Source organism: Odocoileus virginianus, chromosome 10, assembly GCF_023699985.2.
Source record: "Odocoileus virginianus isolate 20LAN1187 ecotype Illinois chromosome 10, Ovbor_1.2, whole genome shotgun sequence".
Lineage (NCBI taxonomy): Eukaryota > Metazoa > Chordata > Mammalia > Artiodactyla > Cervidae > Odocoileus > Odocoileus virginianus.
In genome coordinates this window covers 40,638,806-40,662,034 of record NC_069683.1, presented here as the reverse complement: position 1 = coordinate 40,662,034, position 23,229 = coordinate 40,638,806, and the positions used below count along the sequence as shown (strand labels likewise).

The window sequence follows — 23,229 nt, the reverse complement described above, 5'->3', positions numbered from 1 at the left end:
GGCTGCTATTCAACCTGGACAGCTGTTCCTGGGAGGAACAGTGGGGATCTAAGAATAAAGGCTAGGCTGTTTTCTATCTCACTTGCCGATTAACTTTCTGAAGAGCAACAGAAGCCCTTGTATGGAGGGAAGAGAGTTTCTGGGCTCCGTTGAAACCAGCCACCTGGCTCCTGGCGGGGCCATCTCCATCACTACCGGGGAGCAAGGTGGCAATTCAGGTTTAAGAACTGGTATTTCAGGGGATTTGTCTGTGCCTGCTGTGTCTTAAGACAAGGTGATAGGACATGAGATTCGTCATGGGTTTTAGAAAATAAATAATCATGAAATGGAGCAACCTTGGAGATTTGGCTGAGGGGTCAAGGACAGTAGATAAAACCAGAGGACCTTGCAGTCTCCAAATGAGTGTGGGGATCCAGTGTTCAGTAGGTAACCTCCATTTCGTGAGGGTGAGCCTGGTATAAAGACATCAGAAGGGCGGTAGTTGCAGGAACACAGGAGTTGACTGTTGAGGGCACGTCATTTACCCTTTCTGGGCCTTTCCTTACCTGTGGTTTGCTCTGATGAAACACAGCCTGCCCTGTTGGGTGTTTAGGCAGATTAAATGAAATAGTCCAAGGACCTAACTCTTCTTTGCTCAAAAAGTGCTGAACCAGAAGCTCTGCCGTAAGCAAGCTGGGCAGGTTTAATCAGAAATCATCAAATTTTAAGATCTTAGTATTCAGGAGGCAGTACTTTGATTCATCTGTTTTCTCAAATGTATTGAATCCTTTTTTTAAAAAAATAATTTAGTGATCCAGTAATGCCCCATAACCCAGATCTTCATTTCCTTATGCATAATATAGAAATAAAAATATCTGTGCTGTCTACCTCAGTGGGTACTTGGGAGGGTTAAATATGATGATGAATGTGACCACACTTAGAACTTCATGTAAGTGCAGGAAATGGTGGTGATGGTGCAGTGGTTGATAATTATTTTTGGCAAAAAGGGCAGCATCCATATTAGGGAAGAAAGGCTGGGGAGCTGCCTCTAAGGTCTGATCAAATGACAGCTATATTTTTGTCCACTTTAAAAAACTATCTTTCTTCTTATGTTAGAATGTGAAAATCTTCATAGTGCCCACACCTTCCAGCTCAGGATTCGTTAACCCAAGACTCTGGGCCTATTTAAGCTTGTACACGTTGAACGTGGGGAGCCTAGCTAGGAGCTGGTATTCTAGTTGTCCACTGTTCATGAAGTCTTTGCTGAATGCCACTCCAGACACAGAGAAGGTTTGCTCTTTGCCTCCCTTTGCCAGGCTGACCTTGTGACAGGACCAAAGGCTAGTTGGGGGTGCCTTTGGGGTGCCTGAGTGCCACACAGGTGTTGTCATTCAGAAGCTTGGCCCCGGGCCGACGGGAAGGAAGGAGGTGGAGAGGGAGAGGGAATAACAGAAGATGCTGCTGTTTTTTACATGCTGTGTTTTTAGGGACTTCTGATCATGCCTAGGAGGCTGCCAGCCCCGTGGACTTCTGAGGGAAGGGGACAGCAGGTTATTATGTAAAGAACATCAAATTTAGATATAGAACACCTGGACTCATGTCCCAGTCTTATTGCTTATTGACGAAGTTATCTTGAGCAAGTCACTTAACTTCTCTGAGCCATTTCCTCATTCATAAAGCAGGAGTTGATGGTACTAATAGCTAAGTTATGTAAGAAAAGACTTTTTTAGAGGTAATAGTGGATAGGAATTATTGTTATTCCCATTATGAGCAGAACAGTGTTTTTACTCCAGGAAGAAATGAGGCAGGTTTAAGTTAGAGTTTGTGTTTTCAAATTCCCTAGTGTTTTCCAGATGTCTTGTGTTTAGGGACTTCTTTAGGGTGAATGGAGATGACTAAAAGAAACTGGTGTAAATCAAGCCTAGCCCATGAACGCAATACAAAGATTTCTGAAATAGATGTCAAGGGGGCTTGCTTCTCACCCTTATTTAGATGCTCATGTCTTAACTCTGCTTTTTTTGGGAAGAACAGCTTGCTGCCAGCCAGATGAGGTCATGGGATTCCAAGGGCTTTGCCTGGAACCAGGAGCTGAGAATTTGGAGGCTGGCGGCGGTTGGGAGGGTTGAGAGGGTGCCAGGAGGTAGTGTACGGTTGCAGGGCCAGGGAACAGCCTGGCCTGATGGCTCTGCCTGCTTCACATCTGGCTCATTAGGACTCCGGCTGCTCAGACCTCAGTGCCAGCCTTACCCAGACACCCCAGCAGACACCCCAGCGCAGGATGCCCTGATGGCCCCAGGCAGAGTAAGACAGACTTGGGTTTAAAGACTTTTTTTTTTCTCTTTTAACCTTTATGCTATGCTCATTTAAACCTACTAATGTCTGGGGTGAGTCAGGGCTCAATTTGGAGATGGGACTGATATCTTAACACTATTGAACTAAGATGATATATTGACTCTGACAGTAAAAGCATTTTAACAGTCTGTATTAGGAGCCTTAAAAAAATGACCATGCCCTTTGATTTAGTAATTTTATTTCTGGGACTTTAACCCAAGGAAATAATTTGAATTGCAGATAAAGCCCATATATGCAAAGATATATTGACTATAATAATGGGGAGTGGGATAGGGAAAGCACCTAAAATGTCCAGCATTAGAAGAATGTAAATCTTTCTAGAATGTAAGCATCAGGGTGTAAGGACTTTTTTGTTCACTTTGTATCTCTAAGACCTAAGACAGTTCCTGGCACACAGATGGCCAGTAAACATTTTTTTGAATAATTATATAAAAAAAATTTTTACACTTACATGATAAGACTATCACCTATTTCAAATGAAGACAGCTTAATGATATAGGAAATTTTCTGTGTTAATTGGATGTGAGGAAAGCAGGATACAGATATCTAAATACAGTAAAATCACATTAAAGAAAATAAAATGATTTAAAGGAAAAAAGAAAAGCTAGGAAAGAGAAGATACCCAGATGTATATGTCTGGATAGTGAGATCACAGGTGACTTTTTTTTCTTTCTATAGTTTCTAAAATGTCTAAAATAACTGTGATTTTGCAGCTGAGAAAAACATTTTAACATAAATCATATTCTTTAAGAAAAAAAGAGGTTAGATTATTTTATTCATGGAGCAGAACAGCAGCCTCTAAAGCCAACTCCCCCTTCTTTTCAAAGAAGCAGGCAGCCTTTATGAATACACAAAACACCTACACACTCTGGTTGTGTCTGTCAACTCGGCGTGGAAGCTGATCCCTCCTCACATCAAAAGGGTGATAGAAACTGCACAGTGTTGAAATTGTACAGGTCATGTTGCAGAGACATGCCCATACATTTATATCCCATCACTGAAGTGAAGACATTCTGTAGTAGGGAGAAGAATTTTAAGAAGATAGATTTTTCTGGGTGGGTGTTAATTCTTAGAATTCTTGCCCTGGTTCGTGGGTTTTGGAAGCTGTTGAAAGTGCCGTCTGCTTTCCTTCATTCTTGTTCTCAGCTCATGCCATCTTAAAGTAACTTTTCGCTGAGTGAGTCAGTTTGTAGGAGTGGAGTCAGCTTGTAGGAGTAAGCGCTTCATGGACTGTCTCTCTAAGATCCAGGATTGTCTTGGGGACAAGACTTGCCTAGAATTGAAACCCCTGTCTGTCTTTAGTGGGCTTTGGCATCTGAGCTGGAGGTTTTTAGTTTTTAAATGCAGCTGGGTTTTTACAGAGTGTCTCTCCAAAGCAAGGCCGGCGGTCTCACCTGGGAGGAGTCTGCGATGAGCAGGGGTCTTCAGACATCACTGACCTGTTGTTGTGTCTGGGAGCCTTTCCACTCACATGACTTCTCATTCATTATCTCTCTTTCTTTCTTTTTAGCCATAACCAGCAGACCACAGCCTTCAGGCATCCTGTGAGTGGGCAGTTTTCTCCAGAAAATAGTGAATTTATTCTTCAAGAAGAAGAGTAAGTACATTTGTGTATTCTCCTTTTTCAGGCACAGCTTGGGAATTTAAAGGCATTTGCTCAAAACAAAGCTTGTTGGGCTATTTTCTGTCTCAGACATAGGGGCTTGGAGTGGATTGTTTAGTTCAAGGTGAAACTCAAGAATTTTGTTTTTCAATCTCTAGACTTCTCTCAGCGGGTAGATGTGGAAGGGGGGAGATGATATGGGGGTGTGCTGTGATGAGTATTGTCAGAGCCACTTCAAAGTTCCCCTTCCCCTCAAGTATCATCTTACACACTAGTTATGCTCTGAGAGGACCCTCTCTCCTGTTGTTGAAAGTACTGTAAGTATAGTCTCCCAAGGAAGCCTCGTATAGGAGCCCAAAGCCAGGGCTTAGAAGAGAGGAGGGCTGGTGGCACCCTTTGTCCCTGAACATTTTGAGTCCTTTGTGCTTGCTTTTCCTAACACAGGAACTTCTCACTCCTCAGTCCCAATTCAGCAGGGCTTCTGAGTGCTCAGAGGCAGGTTCTACCACCCAGGGCTTGTCTGCTCTAAAATGCATGTATAGCCCATGCACACATTTTGGGGATGTGTTCTCCCAAAAATGAAGGCAGAGAAATATGTGCAAGTGTCTGTGTTTCATTCTGATCATTTGAGACAGCTCTGTTTAAAGAAAACAGTTCTGTCTGAGAAACTAATAGAGACATTGGCTTTAAGGGTTTTTGTTTTCATATATATATATATATATATATATATATATATATATGCATGCTAAGTCACTTCAGTCACATCTGACTGTGCAACCCTGTGGAATATATCCTGCCAAGCTCCTCTGTCCATGGGATTCTCCAGGCAAGAATACTGGAGTGGGTTGCCACCCCCTCCTCCAGGGGATCTTCCCAACCCAGGGATAGATCTTGTGTGTCTTACATCTCCTGCTTTGGCAGGCGGGTTGTTTACCCTTAGTGCCACCCAGGAAGCCCATATATAGTTACAGTCATGTCCGCACAGTCACGTCCGACTCTTTGCAACCCCGTGGACTGTAGCCCACCAGGCTCCTCCGTCCATGGGATTCTCCAGGCAAGAATAATGGAGTGGGGTGCCATTTCCTTCTCCAGGGGATCTTCCCAACCCAGGAACCGAACCCAGTTTTGGTATCCCGCATTGCAGGCAGACACTTTAATCTCTGAGCCACGAGGGAAGCCCAAGCCCATATATATGTATATATATATTTTGCCACACCACAAGCCCATATATATATTTGGCCACACCACACGGCTTGTGGGATCTTAGCTCCCTGACCAGGGATTGAACCGGAGCCCTTGGCAGTTAAAATGCAGAGTCCTTACCGCTGGACCTGGAGGGAATTCCCAAGGGTATTTTTTTCTCCCCTTCAAATCAATTTTCTTGTGTTTCGTCACTTAGATATGTTCAAATGTAATCTTACATTATCAGTATTTATATTTTTACAGTGTTTTCCTCTTGTAGTACTTACACTTATAAATTAAGGTAGAAAACTTCAAATATATACAAAAGTAGAGAGATACAATAATAAATCTGGTATATTCATTGTCTATCTTCAACAGTTTCTAAAACATGGCTGATTTTATTTTGTCTATATCCTCCCCCTCACCCCTGGATTATTTTGAAGCTAATTCTAAACATATTACTTCATCTCAGTTTTTTCATCTCAGTGTTTTCAGCTTAGAATCATTATCCAACAAAAATTTTCAAACCAGAAATCTGTAATGATAATCATACTGGCATTCCCTGCATGCTTACTCTGTGCGGGGGATTTTCTGTGCATATCTCATTTAATATAATAATCCTAAGAGGTAGACCATCACCACCATTTTAGAGGCAAAGATACTAAGACCCAAAAAAGTCATGTCACTTGCCCCAAGTTGCCTGGCTAGCAGCAGAAAAGCCAGGGTGTCACCCCAGCCTCACCTCTTTGGTCAGGCCTAAGCCTTTCCCTAGTCAGAAGCTGTTTGCTCAGTTATTTTGGTGCTGGTGGCCCACAGGACATGACAGCCAGACTGTGGGGCTTACAGCTGGTAGAAGGGATGTCTGCCTTTGAAAGCATTAATACTACTAGAGAAAGAGTGGGTACAAGGTAAAGATTATCTTATCTCCTACATCAAAAAAGAACTGCTGTGTAAAGACAAAGTCAGAATGTGGATTCTCTGAATTCCAGCTTGGAATGAGTTTGTTTATAGAATCCTGAAGGTCAGAGGCTTTAGGGAGGTCATGGAGTTCAGCCTCCAGTCCTTAGGCATCCGAGAGACACGGGCGCCTGTCATCATTAGAGGTCTGGTAGAATCCATCAGAACACTTAGCTTGAGAAGTTACCAGCCTTAATAAGAGCTTCTGGAGAAATGCACATTTTCCATCACTAAACACCTCTGTCACACACATCCTTTTCCTCCTTGTTAACAGAAGACTTTATCCCCTGGCTACTTCTGAGGAGGCGGCCTCTTTATCCTACCAAAATACCTCCACAGCTAATCTCAGTTCCATCCAGTTTCCAAGGAAAAGACATTCCTTCTTTTGAAGGGTCACTTTTTCCCTCTAGATCTCATTTTCTGGATGTCATAAGGGGTGCTTGCTTATCTCAGATGATGGGTACAACTATATGGCCAGACATTTCCTTGAAGCAAACAGCATGTGCTTTAGGCATTGAAAGGGAGGGTTTCTATGGACTTAGGTGGTGATTGCTGCACTTACTCATTGAATACTTAGTGGGTGCCTACATCAGGGACTGTGCCATACTGTGCAGTGACAGCAGCCAACAGGACGAATGTGTTCCTGTCTGTGAAGCACTTATGGTTGAGCAGGGAAGATCCTGACACGAGATCACAAATGTGATAAATGTTCCGGATAGAGGGAACACAGGGTTCAATGGAAGTTGATAAATGAGGGTTATAACCTGGCTTAGACCTTGGGGATCGTGGAAGGCCTTTCCACAGTGGGAAAAGATGTTTTAAATTGAGATCTGTCCAGTCAAGGTTATTCAAAGACTAAGAGGGGGGAGCATGGGGACTCCATACGAGATGAGTTAGAGTGCAACATGAAGAGCACCAGGTGGATTCTGGAGCTACTTGGGAGTTAAAATTGACAGGATTTGGTGATTGATTGTCCGTAAGGGTGACTAAAGAGAGGGAAGATTTTCCTGAAGTGTCTGGCCCTAACGTGGAGGAAGGGACAGGATTTAGATAAGGGAAGATAAGCATGCTTGTGTGTGAGGGTCAAGTGTGACCAGCTTTGGCAAGAAGATTGACTTGTAGTGGAGGTCTGTGAAGGAGATAAGGTTGGAGGGGGACATTGCAGCCAATTATCCAAATTGCTTCCTCCTGAAATAGACTTGGCTTTACCTCCAGGTAAATCCTGGGGGAGCTCCGGAGGGTGAGTGAGGCATGATTTCCCTTCACAGAAACCATTCCTTTTAAAAACTGTGCTAACAGATACAATTTCTGCTTTGTTCCCTTGGAGGAGCTTAATTTTGTTGTGTAGTGTGATACGTGGTGAGAAAAAAAAAAAAGACTGAGGTGACCGTTTGTGTCCTTTATATCAGCCGTCAGATTAATATATTGGTAGAAAAAGAAAAACTGACTCTTTTCTTTTCCTTTTCCAAAGAGGATCTGTTAAGGTCATATTGACTCCTCTTATCAGAGCCTCCACCCTGGTTTTTTGGAGTGAATCCTTCTAGAGCCATCTGAACCAGCATCACCTGGGAACTTGTTGGAGATTCTCAAACCCCACTCCAGATCTACTGAATCAGAGGTTTTGGAGGTGGGATCCCTGTAAACTATGTTTTAACAAGCCTGCAGGTGATTCTGATTCTGGTAAATACTTGAGACCACTGACTTAGATAACTTGCTGTTCCTGTCTCCCCTAAATCACTCCCGGATTCTTCTGTTCATCCTTAAGTCTCCTTCAGATAACCCATCATTCTTCAGGCTGCAGTGGCAATCTTAGTCAGGTAATTTTGGATTTTAGTCAGGTAATCTTGGGATCCTCTCTCCTGTAGAAAGAAAAAAATTCTCCATGGTGACTTCCTTTAAAACATTACTGATGTGAACAGATAACCCATCTTCCTGACCACTGGCAGGTGGGGCTTACCTGAGCTGTTTGGTGTTCCAGGCACATGCCCACCAAAAGGTTGTTTTTCCATCCTACAGATTAGAAACTTGAAGAAGAGAAATAAAATGAAAGCTATGATCTGGCAGATCCAGAGGACGTGAACTCTTGAGTGTTTTAGTTTCCATGTCAGTAATACAGAATCAGTCAGGATAGCCTAGGATCTGCTGTGGTAACAACACCACCAAACAAAATCTCAATGACTTAGAGCAGTTAAGGTTTATTTCTCACTTTCACTCCGTGTCCATCACAGGTCATCTGAGGGGTTCAGCTCTGTCACCTCACTGAAGGACCTGCACCTCTGTGCTCCCATGACTGCCAAAGGCAAGAGAAAGGAAACTTGGTGAACTGTGCACTGGCGCATTCACTCACATTTCATTGGCTACAAGTCATGTGACCACTCCTCACGCCAAAGGGGCAGGGAAGTGCTTTTCTACCAGGCATCTGGGATTAGAATCAGAAATACCTGTTGGTCAGCACTAATGACTACCCTTAATAATTCACAGAGCAGATTTATTAAGGGAAGCAGGACTTTTTGAAATTGGCGCTAACGAGCTGCTTTTGTTGCGTGACTAGAGCATTTGTTTTCTCATTTTGCCTCTTCTGTTATGCTACCTAGCTCCTTGTCAGAACCCTCAAGGCGCCTGGGTATCAGTCAACAGGTCCTGCAGCCTGACCCGCAGGGGAGACCTCTGCATACCCAAGCCAATAGGAAATATCTCTTGGAAGAGCTAATATAAGCCCAGGCTATCAATAAAAATATAGTGTGTAGAGAAAAGGGGAGAGTAGTTCTGGATTATCATGATATTTGCAGACTACTTTATTAATTCTTTCCAAGTTTATGGAGCCCCAAGGATATGCTAAACCCCAAACACTTTGATTTGGGTACTAAAATTTCAAGAGGGATGTTGAGCAACTGAGATTCCCCTGAGGAGAGGAACCAATAGGGTAAGGGGTCTGGAAACCCTGTCCTATGTTTAGTCTCTAGGAGAGAAGATGGAGGAGGATATACCGGAAGTCTTTAAGAAGGGCTGGCAGCTGGAAGTGGGGTATGCTTATTGTGTGGCTGCCGAAGGCAAGCATTGCATCAATGAGTAAAACTTAAAGGCAGGCGAATTTTAGCTTAGTCCATAATTTTCAAGGGAGGTGTTTTCCTATCATCTCTTATTCCAAGATCTAGAATCTCATTTTTAACACTAAATGAAGTCATTTGCTTCTTAGGATAAGAGTTGACTTTTTCCATTAATAATAATACTATTCTTTTTATAGGTAATGCCTAGAGTCCTTATGATTTATTATCAGGTACTTTTCTAAGTGCTTTCCATGTATTTATTTCTACAACAGTCCTTTGAGGAAGATACCATCATTATCATGGATACTGAGGCACAGAGAGGTTAAGAGTCTTGCCAGAAGTCGCACAGTTAGTAAGTGGCAGAGTTAAGATTTGAATCCAGGTAGTCTGGCCCCAGATGCTATGCCTTTGACTACTATGCATACTGCCTCTCATTTCAGTGGTCTTCGAGAGACATTTCCCTTCTTGGTTGTGATTAGGCATTAATGTTCTGGCTGAGTAGACTACTGCTACTTAGAGGTTTTAATTGTAATTGTATTTGCAGTAATGAAATTTGATCTGATAGCTTCATGCTTGTTTGAAAGGCACCAGCTTCCCCTCAAAGTCTCTTCTCCAGAAAGCGTTCTCAAGCCTGTTTACAGGGCTCATTTCCAATGACTGGATTGATTGGTCTCCTCTGAAGGCCTCTTTCCTGAGTTTCAGTGATTTTCTTGACTTGGGAGCTTGTGGCTTAGAGGGCCACACCCAAGGGCCTTCATACGTTATGGCTGAAGCCTGGGTGCAGAGAACTCCCAGTTGTGGTTTTGGTGGCTGGCGCTAGGCACAGGAGTATTCTCTCTCTGGTGCTGGGAAGCCCAGGAAGCCTCTGACAGACGCCTCTGCAGCTCTTGGGGAAGAGCAGAGAAGCATTCTGGAGCTGTGACGCTGGCAGCTGACTGACAGCAAGCTGTATACACTGATCCCAGGCTCTGTCAAGCATCTGATGTTGAGGTGGGGCCTGCTTGAGCGAGTATGCGTTCTGGAAGTTCAGAAGCCTGCTGTTGTGCTCAGAAGCCAGCTGTAAGGCCCCTACGATCTCCTTGGAGTTTCTTAACCTAGGAAGAGGACCCTTGCCTGGCCTTTCTTTCTGAGCATCTGCGTAAGTTTAGCTTGGTCCTTCCACTGGGATTTGAGCAGCCCTTCGTTTTCTCATTGGACTGTGTTGGAAAAAAATCACAGTTCGAATTGCCTAGAATTTCGTGAGTGGTGTTTGGAGGATATGACGTTAAAAGATACTGTCTTGCTGAAGGTACATCTTATCTTCTTGACCTTTGACTCTTTTGGGGGTTCATTTTGCAGGTAGCAGGGCAAGACGTTCCAAGGCATTTGCTGATTATGCCAAGGGCTAGGGTATCTCCTGCTGCCAGAAATGGCTGTTTCTCGTTCTTCCTGCAGTTTCAAGTTGGTGAAAGCTTGCAGTGAGAGATCGAGAGCCCAGGATGGCAGAGAGGGCATCCTACAACTCTGAGCTTGGACAAGGAGTCTGTCCTGTCGCTCATCTGCTAAGCCCTGGGCTGCGAGGCTGATGTGTTGCTGTCTGCAGCTGATACAGCCAGCACCTTGTCTTTCCAGACAAGGACTAGCTTTGCCTGTTGCATTTGGTTGCCATGGCAGCAGAAAAATGAGGAAAAATGGGAACACCTAGCAAGCCAGAAGCAGAAACTTGACTGTTCAGTTTTCCTTGCTGATTAGGAGACGGTGTTGGTGACAATCACAGGTAAGGGGAGAGGTGATGGTGGTGTCCTTAGCTCATTTGGGCACCTGGGTGTTGGCTTGGCTCTTGATGCTGCTGTTTCGGAGGGCACTGGCGCTGGAGATTCGGTGGTTGCCACACAACAACCACGTCTCTGGCTGTCTGTGCTGAGGGAGATGCTGCGGTGGTGGCTTCGCTGAGTGTGGAAGGGAAGCTGCTGCCTACACAGTGATTTTTGTCTTCCTGTGACTTCCCTCCTTGTCCTTTTTACCTCCTCCTTGTCTTGGAAGTACCCAGATCTCCATCAGAAAAGGCTATTTTCTAATGAGTAAAGTGACTGCCTGGTAATCCAGTAGGAGGAGATACACTGGAAGAGGACTTGCCAAAGGCTGGGGTTAGAATTGTAGCATCTCTGAAATGGCAAACAGAGGTCAAAGTCTGGTTCTCTCTTGTTGTAGACAGAGACATGGAGCCTGGACAGCAGAAGACTGGACCAGGCTTACACGGCAGAGTGGGACTCTGGGTTTGGAGGCAGGAGAGAGCAGCCTTCGAGGCTCACTGGGTTGTTTCTGTGCCAGGTGAGGGGTGCTGTTTGGGCTGGTTTCCGGCTCCCAAAGTGATGCGGAGTAGGGAGAGGAACTAGAGCTTGTGTTCCAGAGAGGAGCTGGGGAAGAAGGGGAAGGAATGCAGAAAGCCTTAGTTGAGTAATGAGGCCACAGTTGCTGAATGAAAACCCCTGTCAGACAGCCTCCCCCAGGGTGTTGGGAGTGTGCGGGGAGCGTTGGCAGTCTGTCTGAGTGTCTCTTTTTCTTGGAAGAGGGAGTGTGGAGGTGTCTGCCTGTTTCAGATGAGAACTTTGTTTTATTCCTGCTTTTCATTCTGTATTGCTTTCCCCAAACCCCTTAGGTGGTGGGTGTGAGTGCCGTAAAAAAATGCTGGTTGTGCTGGTTGGTTGTGAGTGTGCTTCTTCTCATGCACCCAGTAATTTTAGCTGAGTTCTCCATGTAGAATCCTTGCAGATAAAGCATGAATTGGGTTTCCAGTTTCTCTAGGAATTAATGGGGCACAGATGTCATCTAATGATGTCTTCCTAGTAAGAGATTCCTGATTCTCCATAGTTTCCTAACCTCCTATCATAGCCTTGAAGACTCTTGACGTTATCTTTCTTCTGGGCAAAGAATGGGAGGCCAACCTCCTAGTCACAGGGTTATTACACATTAGAGAAGCCCCAGATAAGGTGTTTAAACGTCTGTTTGTGGGAAATGATTCCTGTTGAGAAGTTAATTGTTTGGTACCTTGAGCTTTGTGAAGAGATAGTGCCTTGGAAATAATAAAGTGTACCTGAGATTTATGTTCTGGAATCTCCACTGGTAATAGTCACAAACAGTGGTTTTCATTGAGTGTAATGCTTCATGGTTTTCAAAGCATCATTTCTGTCCACAGAACCACCTTCTGAGATGAGAATTCTTTTTTTCATTTTGCAGAAGTGGAAACTGAGGCCCAGAGTAGCAGTGTGACTCATGGAGGAGTCAGTAAGCTGAGGAGGGTGGTTAAGATCCTGTTATTCTGGACTCTTGGTCTTTCCTCCATCCCAGGATCTTCTTGGATTGGGGATTGGTCTTGGGGCTGAGAAGAGCAGAGGCCTATTTCTGCCAGAACTTGGGACTTGCCATGGGTTGGTATCACTGTGACAGAGTCCAGGTTTTGGAATCCAGCTACTCTCTCGGGCTGGTCATTAACCTCTCTGAGCCTCAGTTTCCTCTTTGACAAAATGGAGAAGGTAAAACTGGCTTTACGGGGGGGAGTGAGATAATGCCAGAAAAGGCCTGACGCAGCAGGTGCTGACAGGTACAGCCAGCTCCCTCAGCCTGCCTGACTGTGTACCTGTCCGGAAGGGGTGGTGATACTTGGCCTGGCAACCTACCTATTACAACAGCAATGGGGTCTTGCTGTGTTCTGCTCTAGTTCATGATGTTGATTGAGAGAGACAGCTGAAGAGCCCATCGAACAAACTCACCTAAATTCAGACCCAAAGGAAAAAAATGACTTCTGAATTTATAACTTCTTTTTTTTTTTAACTACATCTGTCAATGTTATACACATTTGCTCCTGGAAATGTAGGAAGCAGAAGCAGCTCCTTTCATAGATGGGTAAAATGGAAGGACAGAGAAAATGACTTCCTGCCCAGGTTCACCTGACGCATCGCTGAGGAAGTTCAGAGTCGAATGAAGTCACTTTCCTCCTGGGCTTCTCCAGACTGATTTCTGTCTGGTTCTATCTTCTTTTGTTCTTTGCAGAGAAGAGGCAGTTCAGTTAAAACTCTAGCTCCCTGTTTTGAACTTCAGCCCACACCCCTCCAGCAAAATAATCAGCATTCATGTAGCCCAAGTCAAGGAAAGAGAAGTCTTTGTTCAGAGCATCCCACTGCACTTTGGGAATCGGGATGGCACAGAACCTGGCAAACAGGCTTTGAAGTTAATAGATTTGATTTAATGATGCTAGGAGTCCGCCTTCCCATAGCCTGTGCAGTTTTTGTGTTTTTTTTTTGGTCTCCTCTCCTGGGATCCTTGTGACTCACGTGCCTCAGGGCAAGCTGCTGGGAACCGAAGCAGCTTCACAGATGCCCTGCTCAGAGGCACGGGCTTTTCTCTAGGGAAGGGGGCCCTGCCGGAATGAAACCTGTCAGGAGCATACCTCAGTCGGAGGACATGAGGACAGGCTAGTGTCTGCCCTGTCAGACTGTTACGTGGGGAACATGCCTGTAAGATGTGACTGGCTGAAGCAGATGAACCAGAATGCCCACATCCGAGTGAGTGTGGATCCACTCAGAGCTGTCTCAGAGCTGTGTGTGCATGGGCTACACACACACACCACTGATGTTCCCACTGCTCAGAATATTGTGGTACAAGATCTCTAGAAGTTTCCATTGGAGCCAGCTTTTCAGACACGCAAGAAAAGTGTTTTTGAGTCTTTTTCTCATATCCTCATTTTTGAATATCAAATAGTATCCCAAGCATGACCCCCATTTTTTTTTTTCCTAGTTGAAATTCCAGATCACTTCTAGTGATTTCCAAAAGTCATAAGTCTAGTCATCCTTGGAAGACCTAAGGGGCTTCCCAGATGGCACTTGTAAAAAACCCACCTGCTGATGCCAGAGACACAAGAGACATGGGTTTGATCCCTGGATCGGGAAGATCCAGAGAATCTTCCCAGAGGAGGGCATGTCAGCCCACTCCAGTATGCTTACCTGGAGGATCCCATGGATAGAGGAGCCTGGAGGGCTACATTCTATAGGTCGCAAAGAGTCAGACACGACTGAAATGACTTAGCACACACACACAGAGGCAGAGGACCTAAGAGATCGTTGCACACTCTGAAGAGATTCAGAGGAACATCCCCTGAATGTAGGTCTTGTTACTTGGCCAAGTGGGTAGCTGTGTGCACCTTGTTCTTTCAAAGAGCCAGGTCAGGAACTGCCAGGTAATGGTTGACTCTTTTGCATGACTGGGGAGTCCTGTGAAGACATGCTCCCTGTTTATAGAGACAACATGGTCCACTCCCTGGGGCGGATTTAGTTTGGACTTCAGTCCTGTCTCCTAATAAGCTGCTTTCTCTGGATGTTGCTAAGCAAAGGTCTCTGCAGTCACGGAGTGTGGGGTTTTCTTCATGTGTCTTTCCCTGCCCACCCACCCCTCAGTGTCCCTCACTTATATTCAGTGTTGGGGCCACAACACTTTTCCAGCTGAAATCTGTTCATACCCGGCTCTCTAGGTAGTGGTCTTACCTTCTTTCCTCACCAACCTAAGGCTGCAGGGAAGTCCTCTTTGTCCCTGCACTTTTGGCTGGAGAACTCCCTGGCCAGCCAGCCTCCCAGAAGCTAGCCTGGGAGGGGACATGGGGTTATAATACAGGAAGATGACTGCAGTTAGCGCTCAGGATTGTAAGGTGCAGAAACGGCAAGTGTGGCTGCCTGTCCTGCTTTCCCAGGCCATCACAGACCCAGACGGTCTACCCTTTGTCTCACTGAGCAACAGCGACATGTCTAGTTGATGGAATGTAATGCAGTCATTTAAAATGATATGGATGAGTTTAAAAGAAAGGAAAAAATGTTTAGCTTACAGCAAGTTTTAAAAATCAATATGGAAAATCATAAAGCAATATGATCACAGTTATCTGGGCTTTCCAGGTGGCACTAGTGATAAAGAACCCACCTGCCATTGCAGGAGACATAAGAGACCTGGGTTCCATCCCTGGGTCAGGAAGATCCCCTGGAGGAGGGCATGGAAACCTACTCCAGTATTCTTACCTGGAGAATCCCATGGACAGAGGAGCCTGGTGGGCTATATAGTCCATAGGGTCGCAAAGAGTTGGACACAACTAAAGTGACTTAGTATACACAATTATCTAAAAACACTAAAAAATACCCCCCTCCCAAAAAAACCCCCCAAGCATATTACAAAGAATGAAAGTAAATATACCAGGGAGATTCCTGGTGTCCTTTTGGTTTAGGATTCTGGGCTTTCACTGCTGTGGTCCAGGTTCAGTCCCTGGCTAGGGAACTGAGATTGTGCAATGTGTGTGGTGTGGCAAAAAAAAGAAAAAGGAAAGAAAGTAAATATACCAAGTACCTAAGATGATTTTCCTTTGGATAACAGGACTGTGGTGACATTTTTCTTTCCTACTAGCTTTTTTCTTGTATTTCTCAAGTATTCTGTAATAACCCTCATATCAGTGTCTTAAATGGGAAACAATTAAACTTGATAAAATCCCAAACAAACCTTTTTTATTGTTGGACTGTGTGTCCTGAACTTGGACTTAGAGATGTAGCTGCCATAACTGAGATGAGCCGAGAACTCTTCTTTTGCCTTGTCTCAACCTCTGGGAATCTGAAAAGTCAGGCAAGACCAGGTTCCAGGAAGACATCTTGGGCATAGTTCTGCCTGGAGGCAGGGGCTGGACAAGGCAGCCTCTCAGAGCCCCTTTCCACCCCCGGTTGGCTGTTATCTCTCTGCTGCACACAGCCTCTGCCAGCAGTGCGCGGGCTCCAAGTGTGGCGACATTCTCTGAGTGGGGAGCAGTGACAAAAGTCTGGCTGGGACGGAGGCCGGGGGCGGGGAATCTGGAGTGAGTGCCTGAGCTGATAAGGAGCCAGTGATCTTTCTGCCTGGTGGGACTCGCACCGCTAGCTGCCAAGCATCCAGCCCGGCCCAGCCCCTTGGAAAGCTGGTACCCACCGCGGTGGTCCTGCTGCTGGTAGAGCTCAGAAAGCACAGTGGTCACGGCTGTTTCTGCGAAGGACTTCCTGATGGTGCACGGTGTCGGAACTCTGTCTTGGGGCATGGGAAGGATCACTGTCCTTTGAGTGGCCGTGGTTTTGAAGGAAGCAGCATAGCTCCAAGTGGAAACTGGGATTTTCCCTTCTGGCACCTCTGTAAACGTGAGCCTGGTGAGCAGACATCCAGAACGCGTCTTCCTCGGCTGTGTTTTGCCTGGATCCTCCAGCTCCATTTCCTCAGGGCCCTGGCCAGGCCTCCAAATCAGTTTCTCCACTTCTCTGGCAAAAGGCCTCAGTTTACTGCAGCTGTCTGGATCCTGTCACCCATCGGAGCAGCAGGCACCCAGCTAGAGAATGCTGGCACTTACACTTTGAGGAAGTCTTACGGATCCTGGAGATAGCAAAGTCTGGGAATCAAGCATTGAGCTGCTCAAGGATAGGGACTGGATTGTGTGAAATCATTTTCTGCTGCTGTTTTGAAAGAGTCTGGCAAATGCTCGGGCTCTTTAGAGGCAGGTGAGAAGGGTTCTCTACGATACCTCTTAAGCGTTATGCACAATGCTGCCAGGGTACCAGCCTTCCCAGGGCAAGTGGGAAGCATAACTGGCCCTCTTGGTGGGAAGCATGATGTCGCTGGATGCTGATGGGGACACATCAAGGGCATCTGCACTGGGGACCCAGGCATGCCTCGTTTCTTCCTGCTCTCCAGACATGGCACAAGGGGTTAATATCTCCAGTGGCTCTATTTTGGGGCTAATGGAGTGTTCCTAGAATAGGACTCTTTGTTGAGTAGTCTATTTTCGGAGGCAAGCCCCACTGGCATTTATGTAAGCGATTCTCTCTGTGTATCTGGGGGTGTGGGTGTGTGTGCGAGTGATTTCTTGTTACTAATTATAAGCAGCTCTTTTTGGGAGCCAGGGAAATGGAGGTGTGTGTATGTGTGTAAGGAGTGTGGATTGCTCTTGCCGTGAAGAGTGGTGGTGTAACCATGTGTGCCCATCTGATGGGCACACAGACACCCAAGTAAGAGGATAAATGAGGGGGCCTTGCGATAGCAGGCAGCAATGACTTGGCCCCTTGGTGGGGTGTCAGGCTGTGGAGCCTGCCCACCTGTCCATGCTCTTGATTGCATGAAGCACATGTGTAGGCTGGACATCATGACCCTCTGACTGCAGTCTGGAGTTAGGTAGTGTCCAGAAGATCTGTCCTGGGTTGTTTAAGGTCCATTAACCAGTTCTAACCTGAACTAAACGTCAGACTCCACTTCCCATCGCAGCCTGGCCACTTATTCACTGCATTCTCTTCTGTCTCTCCACAGGCCAAATCCACATATGTCGAAGCAAGAGAGAAACCAAAGACCGTCCAGCATGGTCAGTGAAACGTCCACGGCGGGGACCACTTCCACCGTGGAGGCCAAGGCTGGCCCCAAGGTGAGCTCTTGACCTCTCACCCTTGCCTTCCTCTCTTCTGTATTTTGCCAAGTCCCTTTGTAGCCAAAGACGCATTTGACCTTCACCATAGTGTTGTTTTGTTTTTTACCTCTTTATTTTGTATTGGGGTTTAGCTGATTATAATGTTGTGATAGTTTCAGGTGAACAATGAATTCAGCCATACACATGCACGTATCCGCTCTCCCCCAAGCCCCACTCCCGTCCAGACTGCCACATAACATTGAACAGAGTTTCATGTGCTAGACAACAGGTCCTTGTTGGTTATCCATTTTAAATACAGCAGTTCCACCATAGTTTTGTGAAGGAGACACGTAAAAAGTATTGTCCCCAAATGAGAGACCAGGAAATAGGCCAGTTGGAGTTATGTCACATGTCCAAGAAAACAGGTGATTGATGACAGAACCAGGACTGACATCTAGGGCCTTGGCCACATTCTCCATTTTCCTGGCGTGTCTTGGGAAGGCCACACCTCTGTTCACATGTGTCTTAGAGACCGCATGGTAAACTTTGTGACAGAGGCCTCAGAGGTGTCTGTGCCACGCTGTGGGAGCACTGGCTGAGGAGCAGGGAAGAGAACCAGCATTGTAGAGAAGGAGAGAGCACCAGAAAGGCGGGGGTGGGGGGTAAATATCTGGAAATTAGTAAATACTGTCACCAAAAAGTAGCACTGTTCAGAAAGTCATAGGACATATTGGGGCCAGCAGCTGCTGGTAAAAGTTGATTGAAAAATCCCTTTACATTTGTTTTCTCTGTGACCCAGACAGGAAGCTTGCTAGCTCTTGGACTCCCTTTTAATTAGGAGGCTATGGCCATGCACCCACCCATTCTCCGTCATCTCGCTGTTCTTTTGATTAGAGGACGGTGCTGTGCAGATGAAGACACAGGAAGCCTATGGCTCTCCTATCATGCATGTGCTTTTGGGGGCTTCCCCAAATCATCCCAGCTGCTAGAGATTGAGTCTGCTCTTTCCTAGATCATTAAGTCCAGCAATAAAGTGCACAGCTTTGGGAAGAGGGACCAGGCCATTCGGAGGAACCCCAACGTTCCAGTGGTGGTGAGGGGCTGGCTACACAAGCAGGTGAGGAGGCTGAGGAGGGAGGGCGGCAGGGAGCTAGTTCTTTCTGATTTCTTCCTTCCCCTGACCCCTGGGAGCTGGGAATGGGCTTGTAATAAGATTTTGTTCCTGAGTCTGTCCGAGGCCAGTAGATTCTACCGATCGTGCTAAGTGATTTGCTTTTCATGTTTGTAAGTGGACTGTACTCAATGACTGCAGTTTCCTTCCCCAAACCCACTTAACTGCTTCGGTTCTTGGTACTATCGGCTGTCCTGGGACTTGGACCCGAGTGTGGGTGGGTCAGCCTGCATCCAGCTTTGCAGCCACAATCCTCTGCACTAGCCTTCCTGATGTTAAAGAGCCTTTGTTATCATTTGCCTGAAAAATCCCGTGTTTTCCTTTTCTCCTGTCTAGCACATATATCAAACTTCCTAGCACCTCAGATTTCAAATCGGCCAAACTCAACTCACTGTCTCCTCAGCCCCTCCCTGTCTTTTCCCCCAGCCTGCTCTTCCTGGGTCGTGGTGGTGGTGCCATCCTTCTCTCAGGCACTCGGTGTAGGAACCTCAGCACCATCACCAGCTTCTCCTCCTCCCACATCTGTTCAGTCCGGAAGCCCTGTCAGCTCTATGTCCCCCCACAGTCCATCCTCCAGCTCTGTCTTTACCAGCAGTTATTCTGCCTCTGGTCCTCTGGCCTCGGATAGGCCGTGAGGTCCCAGGGTTAGAGAACATGTTCCTTCTGTCTTCTTCCTTCCCTTCTTGCCATCCATCCACCCATCCCCCGACTCACCCACCAAATGCCTGCCATGTTCTAAGTGTTCTCACTGCAACGACAAAGGGATGAGTAACGTGTGGTTACTACACTTGAGGACCTCCTGTCATGGTCTGCAGGGGACTCCCGCATAGCATATTTTCCAGATAAGCACAAATTCTGAGAGCAGTGATGTATGTTTTTACTCAAGGCTTTATGGGAAGACAGAGATGGGCATTAACATGTACAACACACAGAAGAAATTCCTAAATGTCCCCTTGAAATCCCTCCCCCCCAGGTCTGTTCCCCACGGCAGCTCCCACAGCTCCCCAGCCTCTTCTGACCAGTATTCCCCTGGCACCATCCTCTTTTAATGAGACCCTCTTCCCTCACAGCTCTGTTCTTATTCTCTTTTCTTACCTGGGTCACCCTCTGACTTTTTCCATTTGCATCCCTGTCCCCCTTAAACGTTAAACAAAAGGCTCCTTTGAAATGTGGAGGGAGACGGAAGGGATTGTAGATAATCCTTCTCCCCAGCAGACACCCCCTTGCTCAGGCCCCTGGGCCCCTCGGCTCTGCTGTGGCTATAAGGTCTGTGTAGATGCTGTGAACTCACAGTAGAGAAAGTACCACTGTGCTTGGGGGAGTCCTAAAAGGTCCTGGAGGAAGTGACATTTGAAGCAGATATATAAGGGTGGAGAAGAGCTTTTCAAACAAAGCAAATATCATATGCCAAGACTTTAGAGGTCACCTAGTTAATGCAGAAGATAAAATCAAGCAATATAGGAGCTTAGCAAGTTTTAACACTTAAATGGAGAATGGATAAAAATTTTAAAAATTTAAGGCTGTCAAAAAGTTTGCAGAAGGAAGACAATTTAAATAGCTAAAAGTGGCTCTGGAATTTTTCTCGGTTTAGGAGAAAAATGACCCCAAACCTACTGTTTTCCTACCTTAGCCATATTTAAAAATTTTTCATAGTCACCTAAAATTTTTTTTTAAATAAATGTAATCATTTATATTTTAGATGAGTAGAGGCAGAGTCTTGTTATGAGACAATTTAGTTCAAGAAAATCCAAGTCTTTTTCTGTTGAATGGAAGGAAAACACAGCATAACCAGTCCCTTACAGTAGGTAACTTAGTCAAACGAGACTTTTGCCTCACTGATTAATTAGCTAACTTAAATTCTTTGTCCCATACTATGTAAATCGATTTTCTCTCTTTTTAAAATTTTTATTGGAGGACAGTTGACTTATAATGCTGTGTTAGTTTCAGGAGTACAGCAAAGTGAGTCAGTTAAACATATACATGTATCCACTCTTTTGTTTTAAATTCTTTTCCCATATAGGCCATTACAGGGTATTGGGTAGAGTTCCCTGTGCTATGGTAAATCAATTTTCTAATCAGTATAAATGAAGATATTTTATAGCATATTGAATGAATGAATAAATAACTTTTTGTTAAAAACTGATTTCTTTCTTACTGGAAGAACTGTTTTTGAATTCATATCTTCCTTTCTAAAAGTAGGATGCTTATGATACATTAGACTGTTTACAGGAAACAGAACTTCCTGGGGAAAAGCCATCACTGGATTTAAATTTTAATGTCCTATTCAAAGAAAGGCTATGCAATAAAAATTTATTAATTTATGGAAAGAAAGCGTGAATATGGGCAAGTCCTGGTTCCAGAATCAGGTTGTACATAACTAAGGAGGGGGAGCAGTATGCTCAGATATTGCCCTGATTAGTTTTCTTTGCTTTGCAGGACAGTTCTGGGATGAGGCTGTGGAAAAGGAGGTGGTTTGTGCTTGCTGATTATTGCTTGTTTTACTATAAAGGTGAGCTGAGGTTCAGGCCACCAAGGGCTCTTTGTGCCTGAGGGGGTGGTGAGGTGATACAAAGGTGGTCTTCTCAAATCCAGTGTTTGGACCAGTGGCCCGAGCTAATTAATAACCTGTTAACCTGCCGAAGTGTTCACTTTTACATATGTGGATGGTTGGTGACTTCATTTTTATCAGTCCCAGCACTGGAAGTGCCATTTTTTGAGTTAAAATTAATAGAATCTGGTTTGCCTTCTACTTAGGGTCTCAAGATCTGGAGTTTTTCCAGCTTCTGCCCCACTTGGGGCATAGGCTCACCTTTGATGCAATCTGGAGGGATGAGAAGTATAGGTGAAGCATTATATTTTGTAACCTATTATCTGGATTTATCCCCTGTTATTGGATGGGCAGCTGGTGAATAAAATTGGCCGTATGAATATTTGTGAAGCCCCAGTACATAGAGTTAGGGGCTGTGCAAAGTTAGAAGGAAGTAAGGCTCAAAATATGGAGGAAGAGATAGCCTAATTATAAGACAAGACTAGGCTGTGACAGGTGCTTTGGAAAGCATCCAAAGTGCTTAAGCAGTACAAGGGAAGCAAGAAGTTAATTCCATCGTGGCGAACTTGGGAAGGCTCCTTAGAAGAGATAGGGTATGAGTTGAGCTTTTTAGGGTGGGTAGAACTTTGCCCATGTTTGGGGGAAGATGGGCATTCGTGCAGAAGAAACAGCTTGACTTAAGTTCTAGAAGCAGAAGAAGGTGGCATGATAGACCTTCGAGGCTAGAGTGAGTCTTGCATGGAGCACACACTAGGAGATAAGGCTCAGGAGATGGCTAAGGGCCAAAATGCAAAAGGGCTGTGACTCTAGACAGAGGAAGTCGGGTTTCCTTCTGTATCCAGTGAACAGTCAGCAAGTGCCCTGTGTGGGAGAGCAGAGACACCAACTCGTCATTAGGAAGTTACCTCTGGTAACTTCCAGATGGTTTGGGGGAGGAAGAGAATAGATATAGAAAATATGATATTTCCCACATGCTCTAACTTTGCCCATGAGGTGTGTACCACCCAGAATCCCTTCCCCATCCTTCACAAAACTTTAAGTATCACCTTCCGAAGCCCTTCACTTCTCCAGGCTGTGTGCCACTCCTGGCTGTGTGTTCCCACAGCACGTGGTGTGCTGCTGTATTTCAGGAGTTAGCAGGTGGGACTGAGTGTGTTTACATGTGTGTCCCCATCCTCGGGGAGTGGGCCCTGTCTGACTCACCTGTGTAGTTCCAGCACTAGCACAGTGGTCCCCGGAGCACCTGAATGGATGATCCATGGATGCAGTCATCCTGGGAGAGCTAAGAAGCACTGAACTAGGGTTGTGGGATGGACCACCCTAAGGAGGGTGCCACAGGAGGTTATCCTGATGTGTTCTTCCATTCAAAGACAGCCGAGAAGAAGTGGTCCTTGGGAGCATCCCTCTGCCCAGCTACGTGATCTCACCGGTGGCCCCTGAGGATCGCATAAGTCGCAAGTATTCCTTTAAGGTACTGTCCCTCTCCTTTAGTTCAGCAATGCCGTCCTAAGAAATGTTGTTGTTTGGTCGCTGAGTCGTGTCCAACTCCTTTGTTAGCCCATGGACTGTAGCCTGCCAGGCTCCTCTGTCCATGGGATTCTCTAGGCAAGAATATTGGAGTGGGTTGCCATGTCCTTCTCCAGGGGATCTTCCTGACCTAGGGATCAAACCCGCATCTCCTGCTTTGGTAGGTGGCTTCTTTTACCATTGTACCATCTGGAAAGCCACTGCCTGGAAAGCCCCTAAGATACATCGTGTTCCCAGTAATGGCTTCACAGAAGCAGTTGTTTCTGCTGGGAGTGGGAGGGGGAAGAAGTTAAGAAGTTGGGTGTTTCAGAGTCATGTTAACAAAGTTATAAATTCTTTAAGCAAGAATAATATCCCATCACAAGTGCTTTCATTTGTGTCTGAACTTTTGAGTCCCTCAGCCTTGCTTGAGTATTTAGACCTCTCTTTTCCTGTCACTACTAT

The 23,229-nt window shown here is 45.6% G+C and overlaps 1 protein-coding gene across 10 annotated transcripts in view; it reads left to right on the top strand.

Annotated features, from left to right (window-relative positions):
- The window catches only part of PLEKHA7 (pleckstrin homology domain containing A7), a 211,352-nt gene that overhangs the window by 123,076 nt on the left and 65,047 nt on the right, over positions 1-23,229 (top strand). For 9 of the 10 annotated variants that reach the window (XM_070473430.1, XM_070473434.1, XM_070473429.1 and 6 more), the window contains 5 exons: positions 3,842-3,928; positions 17,446-17,557; positions 18,552-18,656; positions 21,147-21,219; positions 22,629-22,729. In XM_070473430.1, coding sequence (XP_070329531.1) covers positions 3,842-3,928; positions 17,446-17,557; positions 18,552-18,656; positions 21,147-21,219; positions 22,629-22,729 — 478 coding nt within the window. Of the gene's footprint in view, positions 1-3,841; positions 3,929-16,179; positions 16,644-17,445; positions 17,558-18,551; positions 18,657-21,146; positions 21,220-22,628; positions 22,730-23,229 lie in introns of those variants that run through there. The other variant, XM_070473437.1, reaches the window with a different exon arrangement.